This window comes from Mobula hypostoma, chromosome 12, assembly GCF_963921235.1.
Source record: "Mobula hypostoma chromosome 12, sMobHyp1.1, whole genome shotgun sequence".
Taxonomy (NCBI): domain Eukaryota; kingdom Metazoa; phylum Chordata; class Chondrichthyes; order Myliobatiformes; family Myliobatidae; genus Mobula; species Mobula hypostoma.
The window spans coordinates 23,353,714-23,380,044 of record NC_086108.1 but is presented as its reverse complement, the minus strand read 5'-3'; the positions used below and the strand labels follow the sequence as shown (position 1 = coordinate 23,380,044).

The window sequence follows — 26,331 nt, the reverse complement described above, 5'->3', positions numbered from 1 at the left end:
TGGCAATGTGGATAGCGAATAAGGTTGTCTAAGGCTACAGCAGGAAAGAAATCAGATGGAAAATTGGGTGGAGCATTGGCAGATGGAATTTAATACAGGCAAAGTGTGAGGTGATGTATTTTTTGAAAGTCATATAGAGTAGGAATGGATAGAGGGGTGTAAGGCTTCTTCCCACCCTTGAACAAGAAGTAGCACCTCCTTAGGCCCCTAATCAGGGTCGCATAAAGCCATGAGAGCAGGTGATGGATGGTCATATGAGCAGATGGTGCCTAACACAAGACCTGGTTATGCAACTACTGGCACCAAGCAGACAATCTCTGAATAGTATTGATAATGGCTACGGTCACCTATCTTGTGGACACATTACCAGAAGAAGACAATGACAAATCACTTTTATACAAATATTTGCCAAGAACTATCATGGTCATTGAAAGACCATGATTCCTATGTCATACAACTTGGTACATGATGATGATGATGATGATGATGATGATGATAGGGCAGGAAATATACAATAGATGGTATGATGCTAAAATATGTTAATGAATATAGAGAACCAAGAATCTAGTTTCCCTGAAAGTGGCAACACAGATAGCTTGGGTAGTGAAGGTGGCCTATTGCATGCTTGCCTTCATAGGTAAATGCAATTTCATGTTGCAAATTTACAGAACACTGGTTTGATTACTCTTGGATTATGATGTTCAGTTCTGGTTGCAACACTTGGAAGGATGTGACTGTACTCAAGAAAATGCAGAGGAGGTTCACCTAAACATTGCTTAGGTCTGAGGTCTTTATATATGGAGAGATGGGTTTGGTTGGGCTTATTTTCCTTGAAGCGAAGGTGGTCTCAACCTGGTATACAAAATTCTAAAAGTCACAGATACATTAGATAGCCAAAATCTTTTTCCTATGGTGTGGGTATCAAAAACAAGAGAGTATAGGTTTAAGGTGAGAAGAAGTAGTATTAAATGGAGGTGACCCACGTAAGGTGGTCATGAAGAAATCAAACAGGCAGTTCATGAGAATCAACTTCAGAATGCTGAGAATATGGGACTCACCACCACAGAAAGCGGTTAAGGTAAATATTACGGATGAATACAAGCAGAGCAAAAATGAGGAAAACGAGAATAAATGGCTATACCAATAGATCAAGAGAGGTGGGAGGACCCTGGAAGAAACCCTGACAAGGACTAAGGAAAAGCCCAGATTGGCATATTAGTTTTGTAATTCCTTGGAAGTCATGTTTAAAAGCAAAGTGGGAACTCACTCAAAGTATAATACACTCCAGGAGTATGCTACAGGTGAAAGTTGTTGAAACAGGTGAAAGTTTTTGAAACATTCAAAGTGGCATCAGCAGAGTTGTAAGATTGAGCACTGTACATTGAGAGGAGACAGGAAAGCTTTCTGAAAGCTCTGAGCAGAGAAAGGGTGATCGAGAGAAAGGGATCTCAAAAAGTTCAATGATTAGGATATGAAAAAATATAAGGATCAGTACAAATGATCAAGTAACATAACAAGTAAACACAGCAATTTACAACCAAATTTGTGAGTTAGATACATTGCTGATAAAGGATTGATTTGATTTACCAGCTATACCAGAGATCTGGATTCAAGTTGCCGAAGAGCAAACAATAATTATTTCTCTTTACCACTTTTAAAGGACAGACAGGAAAAAAGGAATTGGATGACAACAAATAATTCTACATGATGCAAGTACATTGATGCTATAAGTATTTGCATTAAGACAGAATACACGTGAACGCGATGAAGAGAATGAGCAAGTGATAGAAATCTTCAGGTATAGTCCAAGTTAAAATAAAATGAGGAATCTGTAACAATGCTGGTGATTCGTAGACAACTTGAGAAGTAAGGCATCAGTTATATTCGACTGGAAGAAAAATAACATGTCCAGTCTTTAAGAATCTGAAACAATATCTGATGAAGAGGTAGAATATTGAAGAGAACATTGTGACCAGAACAGAGGTTAAATGTAAGAATGGAATTGGTCAGAGGAGTCCAAAGGAAATCCACTGAGTAAGTGAAACCCGGTGGGAAAAGGAAAAGGATCTAGTTGTAATAAACTGGCAAAAAAAAAACTTCCTGCAGTGGAACATTTTCAGCATAAGAAGATGATTTATAAGCAATATAATTGAGAATATTAAGCGGTCTTCTTAGAATACAATAAGTAATAGAATTGTTGATGAAAACAGTACTTTGCATTAGCATTTACTGTTAGGGTAGAAGTGAAAACATTAGGAAGAATCAATAACTAAGTTGCAGGAAAGGATATAATCAAGGACTATAAGCTTACACTTGTTAAAGGCAAATAATTTACAAAATTAAAATGACTGGATGGGAAAAGGATCTGCATCAATCTGATGCAAATAGCATTTCAGGTCCACCTATAAAGTATCCCACAAAAACTTTAGAAATGCAGACAATTTTCCTGCAACAGCAGAGATTTAAGTTTGACAGATAGATGACTAAATGGCTGAAGGTGGATTGTAGGTGAAAAGCTGCTTGGACAATATTGTCACCACTTTCTCTCTAGATGAAATGTCTGTTCTAGGCTATGTCCAAAATCTTGTGTGTTGATGACAGAAAATTAGTTTTTACAAGAGAAAGCAGGACTATAGAAAACCTGAGGTTTAAAAAAACACTAGTATCAACAAAATGAGCAGGCAGCCAGAAGGTACAGCTAAACTCAGACTGTCAGAGAAAATATTAAAAGAACTGAAAGTGCACATTTATCCAATTCAGACAGCAACTCTTGAGGTTCACATTACTAGTTAAACTCGCCGCCCACATCCTCAATGCTGCCTTTGCAGAAATACCCCTCCTTCAATCCCATCCGAATTCTCATCTACACATGCTCCCCAGTGATATTAGCCATTGACACAGCATCAAGATGAGCTTCTGATCATAACATCACTAAGACCATCTGCTTTTATCTTTATCCATGTGTCAATAAAATATATGATTATCTCTCCATTACCTCTAGTATATTTCTAGATGATCTCCCTCTATTAACATACACTATACCCATTTCTCCTCACCACCAACCTACACCACGTCCCCATCAAGCACGGGACAGTAAAGTTTTATGGAAAATTAAGTTTATAGTGGATGGAAAGTGGCTATAAGTGTGGAAGATTTGCTATATCTGGAGGCAGCCAAGATGTGCATGTGGATTTAACTCTCAGGTACGTAGAAACAGGATTAAGTTTGGCTGGGCTACAGGGGTGAAATCAACAGGTCTTCCTGATGATGTAGATACATGGTCCAAATCCCACAGTGCAAAGAACAAGACTGCAAACAGTGAAACACGTATAGATGCTATGTATGTAGTCAGATTAACAAACCAGCCTGCATATTATATTTTACTCCATTAGCCATGTACAGTATATAAATATGTGCTCTGCATAATTAATGCAACACTCACCCACACAGTTGAACTTCTCCTCTTTCTGACACTTTCTTGAGCAGCCATCATTACCTAATAAGTTACCATCATCACATTCTTCACCAAGATCCCTGGAAAATAGAACAAAGGATATCAGAACTTTTCAAACTCTGTATGACAGATTTCTATCCTACATTCCATGCAGACGTGAAGATGTCAGGAGCGCTAAACAATAGAAGCTTTGTAAAACTTTTTGAAGACTTGTTCCAGTTACAGAGCTATTCCTATGAAAAGAAGGAGAGAGGAGGAATTGTAGATTTTAAAGTCTGTTAAGCTATATCTGTCATTCAGGAATGGTAGATTAGTACACATCTTTATCATTCATGAATGGTCTTTAACATCAAGTGCTTTCTATCTGGATCAGAACTAGCTAGTTTTGGCACATCCTTTCTAAGGTAAGGGGCCCAAAACTGCTCAAAATACTCCAAGCGAGGCCTCAGCAGTGCTTTATAAAGTCTCAACATTACATCCTTGACTGTATATTCTAGTCCTCTTGAAATGAACGTTAACACTGGATTTGCTTTCCTATCACTGACTTAACCTGCAAATTAATATTTAGGGAATTCTGCAAGAGGGCTTCAAAGTCCCTTTGTGCCTCAGTTTTATATATTTTCTGTCCATTTAGAAAGTAGTCTATCCTTTCATTTCTTCTACCAAAATGCATGACCATACACTTCCCAACACTGTATTCCATCTGCCACTGCTTTGCCCATTGTCCTAATCTGTCTAGGTCCTTCTGTAGCCTCTCTACTTCCTCAAAGCTGCCTGCCCCTCCACCTATCTTCATATCATCTGCAAACTTTGCAACAAAGTCATCAGTTGCACCATCCAAATCATTGACATATAACAGAAAAATAACCGATCCCAACACAGACTCCAAAACCTCTTCATCCACCTCTTTCAGAACCCTAGGCTGTACACCATCAAGTCCAGGTGACTTACCTAACTTTGGATCTTTCAGTTTCCCATGAACCTTCTCTCTAGTAATGGTAACCATGCACTTCATACCCCCGGACACCTGTAGTTTCTGCCATACTGCTAATGTCTTCCACAGTGAAGACTGATGTGAAATACTTATTCAGTGTGACTGCCATTTCTTTGTCCCCCATTATACCTCTCCAGCACTGTTTTCCAGTTGTCCGATATCCACCTACTCACTCTTACCTCTCTTTTACACTTTATTATCTGAAGAAACTTTTGGTATCCTTTTTAATATTATTGGCTAGTTTACTTTTCTATTCCATCTTTACCTTCTTAATGTCTTTTTTAGTTGTCTTCTGTTGGTTTTTAAAAACTTCCCAATCCTCTAACTTTCCATCTATTTTTGCTCTATTATATGCCCCCTCTTTGGTTTTTATGCTGGCTTTGACTTCTCTTGTTAGCCACGGTCGTGTCATCCTGCCTTTAGAATGCCTCTTCTTTAGGATGTATATATCCTGTGCCTTCCAAATTGCTTCCAGAAATTCCGGCCATTGCTGCTCTGCCATCTTCCCTGCCAGTGTTCTTTTCCCATCAATTACATAGAACACAGAACACAGAAATCTACAGCACTTTACAGGGCCTTCACCCCACAATGTTGTGCCAACCATGTAACCTACTCTAGAAACTGCCTAGAATTTCCCTATCGCATAACCCTCTATTTTTCTAAACTCATGTACCTAAGAGTCTCTTAAATGAACTTATTGAATCCGCCTCCACCACTGTCTACGCACCACCACTCTCTGTGTGAAAAACTTACCCCTAACATCCCCTCATACCTACTTCCAAGCAAGTTAAAGCTATGCCATTTCAGCCCTGGGACAAAGCTTCTGGCTAACCACACTATCAACACCTCTCATCATTTTATACAACTCTATCAGGTCACATCTCATCCTACATCGCTCCAAGGAGAAAAGGCCAAGTTCACTCAATCTATTCTCATAAGGCACACTCTCCAATCCAGGCAACATCTTTGTAAACCTCCTCTGCCCTCTCTCTATAGTATCCACATCCTTCCTGTAGTGAGGTGACCAGAACTGAACACAGTACTCCAAGTGGGGTCTGACCAAGTCTTATATTGCTGTAACATGGTTCTTGAACTCAATCTCATGGCTGATGAATGCCAACGCACCATACACCTTCTTAATAACACTGTCAACCTGCGCAGCAGCTTTGAGTGTTCCACGGACATGGACCCCAAAATCTCTAATCCTCCACACTGCCAAGAGTCTTACCATTAATACTGTATTCTGTCTTCAAACTGACCTACCAAAACGAGCCACTTCACACTTATCTGGGTTGAACTCCATCTACCACTTCTCGGTCCAGTTCTGCATCTTATTAATGTCCCGCTGTAACCTCTGACAACCCTCCAGTCTATCCACAACACCCCCAATCTTTGTGGCATCAGCAAACTTACTAACCCATCCTTCTATTTGTTCATCCACGTCATTTATAAAATCACAAAGAGGAGGAATCCCAGAACAGATCCCTGCAGAACACCACTGGTCACCGACCTCCATGTAGAATACAAACCATCTACAACCACCTTTTGCCTTCTGCGGTCAAGCCAATTCTGGATCCACAAAGCAAGGTCTCCTTGGATCCCATGCCTCCTTACCTTCTGAAGGAGCCTTGCATGGGGAACCTATCAAATGCCTTACTGAAATCCATATTCACTACATCCACTTCTCTACTTTTATCAATATGTTATGTTACATCCTCGAATTTCTATCAGCACACTTAATTACTTTTCTATGTCTCTTAGTTCATAGAAAAATGTTCAAAGAAATCTTTGGGGCATGTTACAGGCCCTTCGTCCCACAATGCTGTGCCGACCACGTTACCTACTCTAGAGACTCTCTACAATTTCCCTAGAGCATAGCCTTCTATTTCTCTAAGTTCCATGTACCTATCTATGTACCTTTTTAAAGATCCTATTGTATCCGCTTCCACCACTGCCACCAGCAGTACAGTCCACGCACCCACCACTCTCTGTGTGAAAAACTTACCCCTGACATCCCCTCGGTAGCTATTTCCAAGCACCTTAAAACTATGCCCCCTCATGTTAGTCAATCGAGCCCGTGAAAAAGTTTCTGACTATCCACACTATCAACGCCTCTCATCATCTTATACAACTCTATCAGGTCACATCTCATCCTACGTCGCTCCAAGGAGAAAAGGCCAAGTTCAGTTGATCTATTCTCATAAGGTACGCTCTCCAATCCTGGCAGCATCCTTGTAAATCTCCTCTGCACTCTCTCTATAGTATCCACATCCTTCCTGTGATGACATGACCAAAACTGAACAAGTGAGGTCTGAATAAGGTCTTATATAGCCTCATGGCTCTTGAACTCAATCCCACAGTTGATGAGTGCCAAAGTACCATACACCTTCTTAACAACACTGTCAACCTGTGCAGCAGCTTTGAGTTATCGACATGGACCCCAAGATGCCACAAAGGTTGGAGGTGTTGTGGATAGTCTGAGGGTTGTCAGAGGTTACAGCAGGACATTGATAGGATGCAGAACTGGGCTGAGAACTGGTAGATGGAGTTCAGTCACGCTCACAAGGCACTACCTGCCCTTGACAAAGCCATGCTGACTATCCCTAATCAGATTATGTCTCTCCAAATGCTCATAAATCCTGCCTTTCAGGATCTTCTCCAACAACTGGCCCACTGCTGAAGTAAGCCTCACTGGTCTATAATTTCCTGGGTTATCCCTATTCCCTTTCTTGAACAAGGAAACAACATTTGCAACCCTCCAATCCTCCAGTACTTCTCCTGATGCTTTTGACAATGCAAAAATCATTCTAGCCAACTCCTCTTTGATACCTCTGTAATTCCCTTTACTCCACTGTAATACTGATATATCTGACCTTAGTTTCTCCTTTTCAAATTTCAGGGTGAATCTGATCACTTATGATAACTTGTCCCTAAAGGTTACTTTACCATAAGCTCTCTAGTCAATTCTGGTTCATTGCACAACATCCAATCCAGAACAGCTGATCCTCTAGTGGATTCAACCATGAGCTGCTCTAAAAAGCCGTCTCTCAGGCATTCTAAAAGTTCCCCCTCTTAGAATCCAGCACCAAACTGTTTTTCCCAATCTCACCTGCATATTGCTAGGTGTATATCACCCTCCCATTTAAAAATGCTGAGGACTCAATCCAAGATGTCCCGGGCCCTTTCCTTGCCAAGTCTAATGCCTTACAACTTCTGTACCACACAATGATGCAGCCCACAAGGACACTGCCGCTGGTGCTCCTAAAGAAAGTTGTTAGAATGGAGGCAGGGAGTCCTACATGCCTTAATCTTCTCAGGAAAAGTAGATGCTGTTGTGCTTTTTTGACTGATGAGTAAGTGTGTTGTGGGTCCCAGTTAGATTGTCTGTCATGTGCACACCAAGGAAATGTGTGCTCTCCGCTTTCTCCACAGCAGAACCATTGCTGTGCAATGGAAAGAGGTCACCCCGTGCCTTCCTAAATTCCTCAATCATCCCTTTTGTCTTGTCCATGTTGAGACTCAGGTTGTTGTTCTCACACCAGTTGACAAGCCTCTCCACCTCCTCTCTGTATGCTGCCTCATTATTATTGCTCATGAGGCTGTATCATCAGTAAACCTGATGATGGGGTTTGAGCTGGATCTGGTAGTGCATTCATAAGCCAGTAGAGTGAACAGCAGCAAGCTGAGCATATAGCCCTCAGCGGCACCAGTGCTCAGCACGATGGATCTTGAGATGTTGCTGCCAATTGTGACTGCGGTCTTTCCATCAATAAGACCAAGATCCAATTACAGAGAGGGGCGATGAGTCTCAACAAGGACAGTTTACCCACCAGCCTCTGAGGGATGATCATATTAAATGACAAGCTGAAGTCAATAAGCAATATCCTGCCACATGAGGCAACATTTCATAATTTTATATACGTCAACCAAGTATTTCCTCAGCCTCCAGTGGATGAAAGTTTGTCCAGCCTCTCCTTATATGTAGCTAAAATTCTCTAAGCCAAGCAATGAGGACACAAGAGACAGCAGATGCTGGAATCTTTAGCAACACAGAAAAAGCTAGACAAGCTCAGCAAGTCAGACAGCATCTATGGAGGAAAATGGCCAGCCAATGTTTGGGTCGAGTCCCCTCATCTGCACTAGCTCCTGGAGCAAACAATATTCCAGTCAACCATTTCTGCATTTTTGCTAAAGCCTCAGGTGCAGCTGGAAATGCTGGTAATAATCAGCATTTATAGTCGTAGTAATAGTAATTTATAGTAATAGTAATAGTCATCTTATCCCTGCTTTTCTCTCCACAAATGCATGTCGAGAGTTTATTTTAGTTGCATATCACTGGAATGATCAGAATCAATCACAGAGAAAAATATACATAAGGCATCACATATATATTTGGGTATTATTTATGTTTTTCATCGAATTTTTATTTGTTGTTGCCCACTACAGACTTAATGCAATGTGATCCACTGATTGATATCCATTGATACTTGAGGGAAAGAGAATCAAACAAAACCTAAAATAATACACAAAGTAGGGGAAACACTTAACAGAACAGGCAGTATCCGTGGAAAGAGAAAAGGAGTTCATGTTTCAGTTGACCACTACTTATGGGAAATAACTAAATGCAAAAAGGCCGCAAGGCTTCTAACATTAAAACAGTGACAATATTGCTAGAACTCTTCATTGGGGTTAAGGCATTCTTGTATGACCTGATACTGTGAAAGACACTGTAAAAATATAAGCCTTAATAGCTGTGTCAGTTTATGCATTAGCCAGTGTGCATATGATCCTCGTAATCCAAGGGTTAATTTTCAAACATTGTTGGGAAGGAGACACATCAACCAGATTTGCTCACATTCCTCTTTATTAATTCACGGAAAAATGAGAAAACAGGCTAATGGCACACTCCTTTGCAAAGCAGCTCCCTAACAGGAAAAGTCTAGACCAGGGGTGGCCAAACTTTTACATTCCATGCATCAATTTTTTCAGTCACGAGTTCAGATGCGCCATACAACTCTTGTACCCCCATTCAATTCTTGTAAAAAATATGTTAATATAGAACTCGTGCTTGAAAAAATCGCATCTGAACTTGTGCGTGAAAAAATTGACACATGGAATGTAAAAGGTTGGCCACCCCTGGTCTTGACCCGCACATGAAGAGAAGCTGAGATGCTAGTGAGAACTGCTGCTGTATTCCTGAATATTGTAAGGAGGCATGGGATCCAAGGGGACATTGCTTTGTGGATCCAGAACTGGCTTGCCCACAGAAGGCAAAGAGTGGTTGCAGATGGGTCATATTCTGCATGGAGGTCAGTCACCAGTGGTCTGCCTCAGGGATCTGTTCCAGGACCCCTGCTCTTCGTGATTTTTATAAATAATCTGGATGAGGAAGTTGAGGGATGGGTTAGTAAATTTGCTGATGACAGAAAGGTTGGGGGTGTTGTGAATAGTGTGGAGGGCTATCAGAGGTTACAGCGGGACATTGATAAGATGCAAAACTGGGCTGAGAAGTGGCAGATGGAGTTCAACCCAGATAAGTGTGAGATAATTCATTTTGGTAGGTCAAATATGATGGCAGAAAATAGTATTAATGGCAAGACTCTTGGCAGTGTGGAGGATCAGAGGGATCTTGGGGTCCGAGTCCATAGGACACTCAAAGCTGCTAGGCAGGTTGACTCGGTGGTTAAGAAGGCATATGGAGCATTGGCCTTCATCAATCGTAGGATTGAGTTTAAGAGCCAAGAGGTAATGTTGCAGCTATATAGGACCCTGGTCGGAGCCCACTTGGAGTACTGTGCTCAGTTCTGGTCATCTCACTACAGGAAGGATGTGGAAACTATAGAAAGGGTGCAAAGGAGATTTACAAGTTGCCTGAATTGATGAGTATGCCTTATGAAAATAGGTTGAGTGAACTCAGCCTTTTCTCCTTGGAGTGACATTGGATGAGCGGTGACCTGATAGAGGTGTATAAGATGATGAGAGGCATTGATCGTGTGGATAGTCAGAGGCTTTTTCCCAGGGTTGAAATGGCTAGCACAAGAGGGAATAGTCTTAAGGTGCTTGGAAGTAGGTACAGAGGAGATGTCAGCAGTAAGTATTTTACACAGAGAGTGGTGAGTGCGTGGAATGGGCTGCCGGCGGCGGTGGTGGAGGCGGAGACGATAGCGTCTCTTAAGAGACTTCTGGATGGATACATGGAGCTTAGAAAAATAGAGGGCTAGGGGTAAGCCTAGGTAGCTTTAAGGTAAGGACATGTTCGGCACAGCTTTGTGGACTGAAGGGCCTGTATTGTGCTGTAGGTTTTCTATGTTTCTATATTGACAATGTCAGGAATAGACAAAACTCTGAGACAATGTTTAAAAACTAGTATTTGCCAAGTTTTCTCGGCTCAGTAGTCAGGCTCTTAACCTACTCAGCAGACCATGGATCAAGGCCCCTTCCAGGTGCAACAGACTGATCGCAAGCTACAAAGTTGATGGGACAGTCATTTCAACTAATGACTAAAATGGGTATCCTCCTAAGCTGCTGTTAAGAAATCTCATAATTTTCTTTAAAGAACAGAAAAATTCACTTCACGTCCTAACTGATGGCATTCCTCAACTGTTGTCACCAAAAGTTAACCAGCTAATTTTCTTTTTTGATCTATCAGACAACGCAATAGCCACAGCTCTAGACACTGTCCTTACACATCTGGAGAAGAGGGATGCTTATGTGAGAAAGCTTTTCTTGGACTACAGTTCTGCATTCAACACCATAATTCCCTCCAGGCTTGACAAGAAACTCGGAGACCTGGGCCTTCACCCTGCCTTATGTAGCTGGATCCTGGGCTTCCTCTCAGGTCACCAGCAGGTGGTAAGAGTGGGCTCCCTCACCTCTGCCCCTCTGAAATTCAACACTGACACTCCTCAGGGCTGTGTACTGAGTCCCCTCCTTAACTCTCTGTATACCCATGACTGTATCACCACCCACAGCTCTAATCTGCTAATTAAATTTGCTGACAACACTACACTGATTGGCCTAATCTCAAATAGTAATGAGGCAGCCTACAGAGAGGAAGTTATCAGCCTGACACAGTGGTGTCAAGAAACAACCTCTCCCTCAATGTCGCAAAAACAAAGGAGCTGGTTGTGGATTACAGGAGGAATGGTGACAGGCTAACCCCTATAGGCATCAGTGGATCTGGGGTTGAGAGGGTGAACAGTTTTAAGTTCCTAGGCATAAATATCATCGAGGATCTCACATGGTCCGTACATACCGGCTGTGGTGAAAAAGGCACAACAGCGCCTCTTCCACCTCAGACAGTTGAAGAAGTTTGGTATGGCCCCCCAGATTCTAAGAACTTTCTATAGGGGCACAACTGAGAGCTTCCTGACTGGCTGCATCACTGTATGGGAACTGTACTTCCCTCAATCGCAGGGCCCTACAGAGAGTGGTGCGAACAGCCCAGCGCATCTGTACTTGTCAACCCCCCTCTATTCAGCACATTTACAAATACAGGTGTGTTAAAAGGGTCCAAAGGATCATTGGAGACCCGAGTCACCCCAACTGCAAACTATTCCATCTGCTACAATCTGGGAAACGGTACCGCAGCATAAACGCCAGGACCAACAGGGTCTGGGACAGCTTCTTCCACCAGGCCATCAGACTGATTAACTCATGCTGATGCTACTTATGTCTATGTTATACTGACTATCCTGTTGTACATAATATTTATTATAAATTACTATAATTGCACATTTGAACGGAGACGTAATGTAAAGATTTTTACTCCTCATCTATTTGAAGGATGTAAGTAATGAAGTCAATTCAATTCAACTAAGGGATACTTGTGTGCACAGTGGCCTGGTGTACATAGAAAAATTAAAACTGCCAATCTTCCCCTGCCAGTTTTCCTCTGCTGTTTTGAAATGAACTTTCTATGAGTAGAGATAGACGCCAACTCGATAATGTCAGTAGAAAGAAAATTTTTCTTCTCTTCCATTTCTGGATTCAAATTATTTAAAGCCAATTTTTCTAAGAACCCTACAGGAAAAGACTTTGCAAGCAACAGTTATGAGCAATAATTCTAGGTGAACACTTCTTGCTTACTTTTCCACTTTCTGATTTCCACAGAAGGGACTACCATGGATGTATATCAGAGGTGGGGTCAGTGCACTGGATGAAGATCTGGCTGCCACCTTTACCTGGTAGCTGTAAACTCTGCCTGGAACAACCTCCCTGAAAGTAAATTATTATCAAACATTAGCAACATTCCAGAGTTCTTAATAGAGAACAACACAAATAGAGCAGTAAACAATTACAGAAGAAATGGACAATAAACACAAAATCAAATAAAATTCATAAAACTATATTCAACTCTCCAGAAAGCCTATGACGCTGGTGAAACTTTCATGAGGGAGATCCCAGGACTGAGCAGCACTGTGACAGCACAGGATACAGGGGCAAATTGGCTGTTCAACTGAATAAAGGAATGAAGAAATAAACTTCCTTCAGTCATTCTTTTCAGAAATAATTGCTCAAAAATCTGATTATCAACAGTGAAGACTGGGATGGAAAGTGCAAACAAGGTTGGAAAGATCTTGCGGCTGAAGGCGATAGACCTCTATACACATATCTAGACATATTTCTTCAATCATCTCAGCCTGAAGACAGTCATCAGAAAACCAGCAATTCACATGGCAGCTCAGAGCCAGGCCATGGTTTAGCTTGTACATCTTTGATTGAAACCTTCTGTCAGGCTGTTTTCTCCCTGCCTTTGAAATAACTTCTGGAGTGAGTTCAGACATTGGTTGCCCATGCATCTCTCCATTCCCATTAATGACCTGCTTTTCAAACTTCCTGATTTTTACCCTAGATGTAAAACATATGTCAGATGAGATGTGATTTTGTTACAGATTGTAACATATTATCACCCACCAAATCAAACAGGAGAGTCCTATATGACAGGCAGGCACCACTACTGACAGCAGTGCAGGCATTTGGGTGGGGGGGGGGGCTATTTCCTAAAACCTCTGCTGTCTCCCAGTTCTCACACACAAATTTCTTGACAGGCAATGGAGGAGACCGATACATCCATTGCCATAATAATTAAAGTAAGAATAAGAGTACCACAGTACAATTCTCCTTCCATGTTCAGTTTCTGCTTTCTAAAATTATATTAAAAATTTAGCTGAAAAACCTTGTACTTTAAATCGGTCATAAAGATCAAATAAAGTTTAACACGAAGTTTTCCTGCTTCATTCTTCTCAAATCAAAACTCAAATAAATCTTTATTTGGAAACATAAAACGGGTTGTCACTTATTTATACATTGAAATATGAAGCACAGTAGTAATGCTGGAAGAGCCACTCCCTCACAGCAATGGATGTCTGGATTCCATCCTGACCTCTGGTGATCTCTATGTGGAGTTTGTGTGTTAGTGTCTAATGAAGTGTGATCCTGTTACAGATTGTAATTTATTATCACCCACCACATCAGACAGGAGGGTCCTCTATGACATCACAGGCACCCTGTGGTGTCACAGGGACCTGTCGGTTTCTCTCGGGTCCTCCAGTTTCACCTCCCTGCATCCAAAGCTGTGTAGGTTGGTAGGTTAACTGGCCACAGTTAATTGCCAGTAGTGTGCAGGTAAGTGGTAGAATCTGGGAGGAAGTTAATGAGTATGTGGGGAGAATACGTCAGTGGTGGGTAAATTGATGGAAAGTATTCTTAGAGATGGTATATATAAGTATCTGGATAGACAAGGTCTGATTAGGAACAGTCAACATGGATTTGTGCGTGGAAGGTCATGTTTGACAAATCTTATTGAATTTTTTGATGAGGTTACTAGGATAGTTGACGAGAGTAAAGCGGTGGATGTTGTCTATATGGACTTCAGTAAGGCCTTTGACAAGGTTCCACATGGAAGGTTAGTTAGGAAGGTTCAATCGTTAGGTATTAATATGGAAGTAGTAAAATGGATTCAGCAGTGGTTGGATGGGAGACGCCAGAGAATAGTGGTGAATAACTGTGTGTCAGATTGGAGGATGGTGTGTAGCGGTGTGCCTCAGGGATCTGTACTGGGTCCAATGTTGTCTGTCATATATATTAATGATCTGGATGATGGGGTGGTAAATTGGATCAGTAAGTATGCAGATGATACTAAGATAGGTGGTGTTGTGGATAATGAAGTAGTTTTTCAAAGCTTGCAGAGAGATTTAGGCCAGTTAGAAGAGTGGGCTGAAAGATGGCAGATGGAGTTTAATGCTGAAAAATGTGAGGTGCTACATTTTGGTACGACTAATCAAAATAGAAACATAGAAACATAGAAAATAGGTGCAGGAGTAGGCCATTCGGCCCTTCGAGCCTGCACCGCCATTCAGTATGATCATGGCTGATCATCTAACTCAGAACCCTGCAGCAGCCTTCCCCTCATACCCCCGATCCCTTTAGCCACAAGGGCCATATCTAACTCCCTCTTAAATATAGCCAATGAACTGGCCTCAACTGTTTCCTTGTGCAGAGAATTCCACAGATTCACCACTCTCTGTGTGAAGAAGTTTTTCCTAATCTCGGTCCTAAAAGGCTTCCCCTTTATCCTCAAACTGTGACCCCTCGTTCTGGACTTCCCCAACATCAGGAACAATCTTCCTGCATCTAGCCTGTCCAATCACTTTAGGATTTTATATGTTTCAATAAGATCCCCCCTCAATCTTCTAAATTCCAACGAGTATAAGCCTAGTCAATCCAGTCTTTCATCATATGAAAGTCCTGCCATCCCAGGAATCAATCTGGTGAACCTTCTTTGTACTCCCTCTATGGCAAGGATGTCTTTCCTCAGATTAGGGGACCAAAACTGCACACAATACTCCAGGTGTGGTCTCACCAAGGCCTTGTACAACTGCAGTAGTACCTCCCTGCTCCCGTATTCGAATCCTCTTGCTGTGAATGCCAGCATACCATTCGCCTTTTTCACCACCTGCTGTACCTGCCCACTTTCAATGACTGGTGTATAATGACACCCAGGTCTCGTTGCATCTCCCCTTTTCCTAATCAGCCACCATTCATATAATAATCTGTTTTCCTGTTTTTGCCACCAAAGTAGATAACCTCACATTTATCCACATTAAATTGTATCTGCCATGAATTTGCCCACTCACCTAACCTATCCAAGTCACCCTGCATCCTCTTAGCATCCTCCTCACAGCTAACACTGCTGCCCAGTGATGTTTCATTTAATTCCCTCATCTAAGTAAACAACTGGGGTCCCAGCACTGAGCCTTGCGGTACCCCACTAGTCACTGCCTGCCATTTTGAAAAGGTCCCGTTTATTCCCACTCTTTGCTTCCTGTCTGCCAACCAATTCTCTATGCACATCAATACCTTACCCCCAATACCGTGTGCTTTAAGTTTGCACACTAATCTCCTGTGAGGGACTTTGTCAAAAGCGTTTTGAAAATTCAAATATACCACATCCACTGGTTCTCCCCTATCCACTCTACTAGTTACATCCTCAAAAAATTCTATGAGATTCGTCAGACATGATTTTCCTTTCACAAATCCATGCTGACTTTGTCCGATGATTTCACCGCTTTCCAAATGTGCAGGGATGGGTGCACTACCTTCCTTGATTTATTCTTTTGCCAAACTGGGATAAACAAATAGGACATACATGGTAAATGGTAGGGCATTGAAGAATGCTGTAGAACAGAGGGATCTAGGAATAATGGTGCATAGTTTCCTGAAGGTGGAATCTCATGTGGATAGGGTGGTGAAGAAAGCTTTTGGTATGCTGGCCTTTATTAATCAGAGTATTGAGTATAGGAGTTGGGATGTAATGTTGAAATTGTATAAGGCATTGGTAAGGCCAAATTTGGAGTATTGTGTACAGTTCTGGTCACCGAATTATAGGAAAGATGTCAATAAAATTGAGAGAGTACAGAGGAGGTTTACTAAATTGTTGCCTGGGTTTCATCTCCTAAATTACAGAGAAAGGTTGAACAAGTTAGGTCTTTATTCTTTGGAGCATAGAAGGTTGAGGGGGGACTTGATAGAGGTGTTTAAAATTATGAGGGGGATTGATAGAGTTGACGTGGATAGGCTTTTTCCATTGAGAGTGGGGGAGATTCAAACAAGAGGACATGAGTTGAGAGTTGAGGGCAAAAGTTTAGGGGTAACATGAGGGGGAACTTCTTTACTCAGAGAGTGGTGGCTGTGTGGAACGAGCTTCCAGCAGAAGTGGTTGAGGCAGGTTTGATGTGGTCATTTAAAGTTAAATTGGATAGATATATGGACAGGAAGGGAATGGAGGGTTATGGACTGAGTGCAGGTCGGTGGGACTAGGTGAGAGTAGGAGATCGGCACAGACTAGAAGTGCCAAGATGGCCTGTTTCCGTGCTGTAATTGTTATATGGTTATATGGTTAATAAAAAATGGAGCGAATGAAGAATTAGTACTAATGAGCAGCTGATGGTTGGTGCAGATTTTATGAGCTGAAAGGCTTGCTTCCATGCTACATCTCTATGACTAAAATGATGAATTTTATGGTGTTTCGTGAAGGGCTGGCTTCGTTCTTTAGTATATAAAGGGATTTTGTAATTAATTATCTATACAGTACTTATCCCAGGAGAGTTTAATTTTCAAAAGTCTTCTGTCTGAAGCTGCTTACCTCCTCAAAAATTCAAGCAAGATCTTCACCATTGAAATGTAAGCTGTTATCATTCTAAGATGTTCTTCTGTTGAATTTTTGAAGACTTAAGCAGGGGAATAAATATGGTATTACTATGAATGTAATTTAGCTACATCTTCAGAAATAGTCTGTGAAAGACTAAGAAAATCAGAGAATGCTGAGTCAGGGGAAATGCAGAAAGAAAGGATTTCTAACTAGTTTCAGGGCAGAAAGCAGGGAATGAGAGTGAAAGGTAGCTTTTCAGAGTGGCAGACAGTGGTTAGTGGGGTTCCACAAGGAGCACTTTTTGAGATCACCTTTTACATCAATAGTTCATAATTTGGATTCAAAAACACACATTTTGGAATATGTGGCGGGATCAGAGGGACTGCAGTATTTGAATAGAGGCATAATATGTTTCAAGAGGATATTAAATTTGGAGGAGGAGCAACAAATTGGCAGTAGTGTTTCAACATGATACTCTTTGAAGTTGTACACTTTAGCAGGAAGAATTAGAGAAGTCAGTTGTTATTCAGAAAGTACAAAGGAACCTCAGTATTCAAATAAATCAACACTATAAGTTGTGCAATAAGTTAGCAATGGCTGAAAAGAAAGCAAACCAAATACTGGAGTTTATGTTCAATGTAGAAAAACGAGGATGGTGGGTCTGTTCCAACCCTTGGATAGGCCATCCTTAGAGGTCTGCATATTGCTCTGGTCACCAGATAACAGAAAAGATACAGTGCCCCTGGAAAGAGTGCAGAGAAGATTTACGATGAAGCAGCCAGAAAATGGAGGCCATACGTATCTGGAGAGGATGAACAAACCTGGCTCTTTGGAGGGAAGATGACTGAGAAATGAAATAATATGGGGGCTTAAAACAATGAAAGGTTTTGATAATATGGTTACAAAGAAATATTCCATTTGTGGAGTGGGGCATAACTAGTCACTCAGAAACCCAGTAAGGATTTACCAAAAGAGTGGTGAACATGTGAAACTTCCTACCACAAGGTATTGCAGTAGATAATATAGATGCATTTCACGGAATGCTGGAGAAAATAAGGAACAGAGGGCTGTGGTACTGAACTTAATAAATTAGATGAGGCCATATGGGAGACTTAAGTGGAACACAATGGTTTTATGGATATTAAACCAAAAGGACTGTTTCTGTAGTATGCGTCCAACATAACTCAGTGCTAATTTATTTATGATGGCGATTCTGAACCGTTCATTCCCAATTTTCATTCTTCTAAATGTCATGCTACTTCGTTTCGTTCTAATTGCCCCCTAATGGATGCAAAACATTGCTTACCTCAAACCTGCAAAGGAATAGTGGAGTTATCCCTGGTGTCGAGCCAATCACAATCTCTCAAGCACAATCACTAAATGGCAGCTTAACTAGCTATCTGCACAAACAGATTACTTAGCTTCCTACATCTCCCACTCATGTTATATGCAGCTAAGATATCTGTACAGTAGGTGTGTTTTATACCAATGCATCTTCCAGTCTTAAGGTACAGCTTCTCATTGCAGTAACTCACCAGTCGGTGAATGTTCTTTCCTTTTGCGTGACAGTCAATACTCGACCCTTCTGAAATGGAGGATCCCTTACAATCTTATACTTCAGGGGTTTACACACAGTGCACAAGGGGTCCTGAGACCTTGAAGTCAAGAGCACAGCATCCAGTTCCAACTTCTCATCAAAGGTATAGATCTTCACGCCAGCCACTTTCCTTTTGATGTTGACTTGGACAGTGAGCGGGATGTTGCAGAAAGTATGGTAACCACCCCCTAGATGGATCTCCTCTTTGTCATCAGTCACCAGATTTATGGAAGAGATGCCCCCTTCCAAACCAGCAGACAGGTAAGTCACCCAGATAGAGAGATACTTGGCGATGACAGGGTGGGCAAAACGTACGTCTAGCATGCAGCCATCTGGCTGGGGACAAGGCACTGTCATGTTCATACGGTAAAGGTGAAGCTCAGGGCTCCATGCCCGCAGGCTGGGCTCACAAGGCTCATCCACATCAGGCGATCCTGTAGTAAACAAACACTGCTCTCAATGAACCATCCTCATGGCTAGAATCCATATTTCCACTGTATCTTTCACCTCCACCAGAGTTCCCAGAAATCAAATGACACAACTCAGTAACTTCAAAGTCGTGACTGCAGAGTATGGGAAGAAGCAGGGTATCTATCTAAAGTTAATCCCACAAACTGCAATTACATAAATGTTAAGATCATCCATATTCAGTCTTGGTGATTGATGACAAAAATTGACAGGAATGTTTGGAGAACTCCTGCCTCATATCAAACAGTACAATAGGACATTTACATTAATGAAAAAAGGAGAGGAGAGAAATAGGGGGGTGTAGAGAGAGGGGGGAGAGAAGGGGGAGAAAAGGGGGAAGGGGAGAAGGGGAAGAGGGGGAAGAGGGGGGAAGAGGGAGGAAGAGGGAGGAAGAGGGGAGGAGGAGGAAGAGGGGAGGAGGGGGAGGAGGGGGGAGGAGGGGGAGGAGGGGGGGAGGAGGGAGAGGAGGGGAGGAGGAGGGAGGAAGGGGAGAAGGGGGAGAGGAGGAAGGGGAAGAGGAGGAAGGGGAAGAGGGGGAAGAGTAAGGGGAGAGGGGGAGGGGAGAGGAGTAGGGGAAGGGTGGATGGAGAGGATGGAAGAGGGAGGAGTGGAGGGGGTGGAGGGAAGGGGGAAGAGAAAGGGGGAAAGGGGAGGGGGAAGGGGAGGGGGAGGGGGAAGGGGGAGGGGGAAGGGGAAGGGGAAAAGGAAGGGGGAGGGAGAGGGGGAAGGGGAGGGGAGGGGGAAGGGGAGGGGAGGGGGAAGGGGTGGAGGTGGAGAGTTGGGAAGCAGAATTTGTGATACTGTCATTGGGAAATGAGGCTTTCTACTCACTGTGCTTTGGAGTGGCTTGGGTAGGTTGATTCAGAAGAGGCTAGACAGTGTTGGTGGCTAAGCCCCTGTGGCGGTCGGGGTATGGGAAATGAAGAATGGAATACTGTGCAGATATAAGGTGAACGGTTTGAAATGTTTCATGAAATAATTCTGGAAAGAATGCTGTTCACTGATCACGATGCACAAAATACAAAGAAAATGTGGGATAAATTAATGAAAAAAATGTAGCCCTCTCCACCTCCACAACTCCTTGCGATCTCAACACATCTTTATTTTTGTTTTCACCTCATCCTGCTATCACCCTTTCCTATCCTGCTGATGTTTATCTGGTTCTGGCAACAGAATGAAGCTGCGTGCACCAAGGGAATACCATCGACTACCACCCATCTGACCCCCATTTCCATACCAGCATAGAAGCAACAATCACTTCAGAACGTGATTCATGGGTGTTGTTGGCCAAGCCCTCACTATGCATCCAGATGCTCACCATGTGTTGTTTTCTGAATTTGCTGAAAGAATTTTCATTTTCTTCTGAGTAAATTACTCCAGACATCTCCAAATCCTGCAAAAGTATTGAGGACATTTTTCCCAAGTTCATCATCGGGTAAGGCCACCTATCGTATAGGGATCCGGTAGGATTTCCACTGCACCATAGTGTACGTGCCTATCTTCATGTGTCCTCTTCCCTGTGTGTTTTGAGTTAGGTATGTGCACATATTGTAACTTGAGTAGGTATATTGATGTGTTTGTTGTGAACAAAATGACATGTAAATAGAAATCAAATACAGAGCACCTTACAGCAGATTGCTTCTTCTTCACCCGGGTTTAAATCATACGGCCAGATTTCGTAAGATAGATTTTTAACTGCTCAATGCTAATTTAGTGGTTCATTGACATTAAGTTAATCCATTCCCAAGAGTACAGTTCCAAACTTGTGTAATGCCCTGGGAAAGGTTTCTCTGCTAATGTAATGGTTTCTCTGTAGAAGCAGTGTTTGGCTTATGGCTAGAGATCACAGGGGCTTAGGAATGTGCGCCATCTAATGAAGGGGGTGTTTTTATCTTGTTGTGTACCTGAGACCTAGGTGATCTGTGTCTTTTGTTCGGTGAGAGATGAAGAGAGAAGACGCCAGAAAGGAGAGGTTGAAGACAGCCAGATGGAGTGAACTTGGAGTGGGGCTGGGAGTCGACGAAGCCTGGTGAGATCGATGGAGGACCAACAGAAGGGAAACCATGAGCTCTGACTAGTGCACATTAGACTGTTTCATTAAAATGGGCCCTTTTCCTTTTGTTTTACTTTACTAACCCTTTAGGCAAATTAAGAATTATAAAGCTAAATCGTTTAGTTGCACATGGTGTACTGTCTGTTACTTTGTGTTACTGATTTGTAACGGGGGAACAGATCACACAGCATCCACACAAACGAGGTTTTGCACCTCAGATTTCACATGTTTGATGGGGCCAGAGACTGTCTTCCCTAGACTAATGCTGCCGGCCGAACTGGAGGGTTACACTTGTTATGTTGCTTCATGAGTAATCCAGGAGTCTGGACTAACATGGGTTCTGATCCAATTTTAGGGAGTTTAAAGACAGTTAATTAAATAGAGCTGAAATAAAATAGAGCTGGAATAAAACGAAGCTGGTATCAGTAACGGTGGCAATATAACAAATCTGCCCTTCAAAAACCAATTGCCTTGGTAACTTAAGGAAGAAAGCCTGTTGTGCTTACCCAATCTGGCCTTTAGGTGACAGCAGACACACACTAATGTGATTGACTCTAAACTGACCTTTGAAATGGCCACTCATTTGGATCGAACTATAACAACTAATGAAGATCAAATGGACCATTTGACACTTTCCAAGGAATCAAATTTGGACACATGGATGACATATCCAGACCATGACAAGTTCTCCTCACATGTGGGGCTCATCATGAAAATGCCAGAACAGACACACCAGTGCTGGTGAAACCATGATAGACAGATGGGATTGAATGTGCCTTTATGTCTCCTCATTATTGTTTCCAGGTCCATTAGGTCCAATGGCTGGGAAAACAAATCCTTCACTCTACTATATGCATAAAGCAAAAAGGCTAACCCAAGTTACCATGCTGTATCTCAAAATAAAATAAGTAGCACCAGCAATCCTAAAAACACAAGTGAATGTGGATAGGGTGTTTCATATAGTGGGTGAGTGTAGGACAAGAGGGTACACCCTCAGAATAGAGGGACAACACTTTAGAACAGAGATGAAGAGTTATTTCTTTAGCCAGAGAGTGGTGAATCTGTAGAATTCATTGCCACAGACAGCTGTGGAGGCCAAGTCATTGAGTATATTTAAAGCAGATGTTAATAGGTTCTTGACTTAATCAGTGCATTAAAGGTTACAAACAGAAGGCAGGAGAATGGGGTTGAGAAGGATAATAAATCAGCCATGATGGAATCACGGAGCAGACTCAATGGGCTAAATGGCCTAATTATGCTCCAATGTCTTATGGTCTCAGCCAATACATCAATACTCAGTCAATGGAAAGAGAAATCAAACTTGCAGTGTATTTGATCATAGCTGCCAGAATGGCTCAGTGGCCTCTGATGAGAGAAGCAACATGTGCATCTGCCTAATACATCACCAGCACATCCCTCCCTACCATCGCGCATACCTACTGGAGGTGCTCCCTCAAGAAGACAAAATCTATTATTAAAGATCCCCACGATTCAGGCCATGGTATCATCTCACAGCTGTCATTGGACAGGAGGGTACAGAAGCCTGGAATCCCACACCACCAGGTTCTGTTTTTCTCTTCATGATGCTGCATGGTCTGCTGGGTTTGTCTGACCTTTCCTCTCTTTACTTTTTTTTAACCATTTTCAGGAGCTGCAGTAATTTATTTTTCAAGCAAAAGCCTCTTGATATTGTCTTCATCGATCTGCTGCAGTGACCATCACATATTCGATGGACACATTCCATTACGTAGTGCAACCTCTTAGATGTCAAGAGGTGATGAATTTAGTCAAGAAGGAAAAGGTAAAGTATGTCAAGCTTTGGAAGCTAGAATCAAACAGAGTCCTTAAGGATTATACTGAAGACAAAAAAGAGCTCAAGAAGGAAATTAGAAAAGCCATGAAGGGCCATAAAAAGCCCTTGGCAAATAGGATTAAAGGGAATCCCAAAGTGTTCTATGAGCAAGAGGATAACAAGGGAGAAGGTAGGACTACTCAAGGATATTGGGGGATCATTTGCTTTGTTGTGGAGGATTTGGTAAGGTCCTTAATGAGTACATTACATCAGTGTTTACCAAGAAGAAGGATGTGGAGGATAGGGAGATCAGTGCTGAGCACATTAATATGCTAAGGCATTTCGAAGTAAAGGAAGAGGTAGTGTTGGGCCTCTTAAAGAGCATTAAGGTGAATAAGTCCCTAGGACATACCACACATATTGAAGAGATTTCTGGGCCTTGACCAATACCTCTCCCATCAGAGGCCCCAGAGGACAGACAAGTAGCTAATGTTGATCCATTATTCAAGAAGTAAACCGGGCATAATCATGGAAACTGTAGACCAGAGAGTCTCACGTCAATGGTAGGGAATTTACTGGAGAGAATTCTTAAGGATAGGATTTATTTATGAGCACTTGGAAAACCATGACCTAACTAGGGAGAGCCAGCATGACTTTGTGCAGGGCAAATCGTGTCTTACCAATTTGACTGAAATTTTTGATGAGGTGATGATGGTAATTGATGAAAGTAGAGCTGTGGGTGTTGCTTACATGGATTTTAGGAAGGCATTTGACAAAGTCCCTCTTGGGAGCCTCATCCAGAAGACTAAGATGCATGGGATCCATGGTAAATTGGGGGTTGGGATCCATGGTAAATTGGGGGTTTGGATCAGAACTGACTTGCTCATAGAAGACAAGGTAGTGGTTGAAGACATTTATTCAGGCTGAAGGTCAGTGATTAGTGGTGCTCTACAGGGATCTGTGCTGGGACCTCTGCTCTTTGTGATGTATATAAATGACATGGATGAAAGTGTAGATGGGGGGGGGGTGTTAGTAAGTTTGCAGATGATATGAAGATTGATGGTGTTGTGGGTCGTGCAGCAGACAGGCAAAGAATACAGTGAGATATAGATCAGTTGCAGATATGGGCAGAGAAATGCCTGATGGAGTTAACCCAGCCAAATGTGAAGTGTTGCACCTTAGTAGGTCAAATGTAAAGAAATAGTGTGCAGTATTGTTAAGAACAAAACCCTTAACAGTGTTGATAATCAGAGGGATCTTGGGATCCAAATTCATAGCTCCTAGAAAATGGCTACACAGGTTGATGGGATTGTTAAGAAGGTTCGCCTTTACAAGTTGTGGCGTTGAGTTCAAAAGTCAGGAGTTATGTTTCAACTTTATAAAACTCTAGTTAGGCTGTATCTGGAGTATTGCATGTAGTTCTGGTTGCATCATTATAGGAAGGATTTTGAGTTTTTGGAGAAAATACAGAAGAGGTTTACCAGGATACCACTTGGATTAGAGACTATGTGCTATACCGAGACGTTGTTTTCTCTAGAGTGACGGAGATCAAGGGGAGAACTGACAGAGATCTATAAGATTATATGGGGCATAAACAGAGCAGACAGACAGTATCTTTTTCCAGGGTTGAAATCTCTAATACAAGGTGGCATACATTTAAGGTGAGAGGGGGTAATCTCAATATAGATGTGAGGGGCAAGTTTTTTTTTAACAGTGAATGGTGGATATCTGGAATGTATTACCTAGGGTGGTGGTAGAGACAGATATATTAGAGTCTTCTAAGAGCTGCTTAGATAGGCACATGAATGTGAGGAAAATGGAAGGGTATGGGCATTATGTAGGCAGAGGGGATTAGTTTAGTTGGCACACCATTGTCGCCCAAAGAGCCTGTTCCTGTGCTGTATTGTTCTATGTCCTGTGTTCAAAGTATTGTAAATAGCAAAGGCAACATGATACAGACAAATGGTGCAGGAAATGGTAAGGGCCTGGAGAAAACAGAGACACCCAGAGGTGTAGCTACATAGTTCCTTGAAAGTGGTGAACTATATAGACAAGGTAGAGAAGGCAGTATTTTACATGCTTACAGTATCTTCATTGGTCAGGACATTGAGTGGGTACTCTGTTAATGTGGTCCCTTCATCTTCTTTTGGATTTGTCAGCTTTCGGATCTGCCAAGAAGTCATTGCTCCAAGCTTTGATAAAATAGCTAAATTCCAAAGTCATTCTTTCTAATGGAGTCACCTGGATTTTGTGGGTTTGGAAATGGGTACTAAGGCCATCGTGGAGACCAGAGACCCGTCCACAAATAGAGCAAGTGTCTGGGCAATCTGAGTTGTGTACATTCTTTCTGCCACTTACAGAGATCATGTGCTCTCATGATTCTCAGTACCATCCCGAGGAAAGGTGGATGATCATACTTTTCTCCAAGGAAGAACAGCCTAAAACTCGAGAATATATATTTGAGGTAAGAGGAGAAGGATTTGAAAAGGTCCTGAGGGGGAGGCTTGATAACCCACAGTCTTGTGCGTAACACTTCAGTACTATTTAAACCTAAATTCTGACATCACAATGAAAGGATTTGTGGATATTTGATTTATTTGTATTTCTAACAAGTGAGGGCAATTATTTTACATTTTAGGAGGATTGCACACACACACACACACACACACACACACACACACACACACACACACATGCCTTGATGCTTCAAATGGTTCTGTAAAGTTATAATCCAAAATCAGCTGTAAAAAGAAGCCTGTAAGAATGTGATTTAATGTTCTGTAATAAATTGGAAGAATAAGCTAAGAGTCAAAGTGCTTTAAAAGAAAAAACATAATGAAATTAAACCAAAGCCTAGTTGCAGAATAAATGGGCACTTGCACCAAAGGGGAATGGAGTGTGGTGGTGTATTGCTTCGCATCTTGAACACCTTGCTCTTACCTACTGCCTCTTCAGGAGTCCAGTAGCCTGATGCATCACAGACACGAGGTGACGAGGCTGTGTGCGCGTACTGATAGAATTTTCCATTTTCATCACAATCTCCACACAATGCGCCCTCCTCTCTGCAGAAGAGGAGAAAAATAAGAAGTTTTGAGATTCATGCAATTGCATATCATCTTAATCGTAAAATGGGCAAAATCAAGGTCATACTGAAAAAAATTATTAACATAAAAGGCCAATTTAATATTGCCCTCATTTTATTCAGTAAGTAACCAAGTCACAGAGACAGGGAGAGATCTGTATAAATCATCAGTCCAAGTTGAAATGGCTAATGACAGGATGTAAATAGCCCTGTACCCCCAACAGATCATGAAGGAATTC

General features: G+C 42.0%; 1 protein-coding gene across 1 annotated transcript in view; it reads right to left on the bottom strand.

The window, feature by feature from the left end:
• LOC134354662 (pappalysin-2-like) overlaps positions 1–26,331 on the bottom strand; it is a 407,928-nt gene that overhangs the window by 171,799 nt on the left and 209,798 nt on the right. The window contains exons 6-9 of the mRNA XM_063063752.1: positions 25,951–26,072; positions 18,636–19,131; positions 12,537–12,665; positions 3,443–3,534 (exon numbers count right to left, since the gene is read on the bottom strand). Coding sequence (XP_062919822.1) covers positions 3,443–3,534; positions 12,537–12,665; positions 18,636–19,131; positions 25,951–26,072 — 839 coding nt within the window. The remainder of the gene's footprint in view (positions 1–3,442; positions 3,535–12,536; positions 12,666–18,635; positions 19,132–25,950; positions 26,073–26,331) is intronic.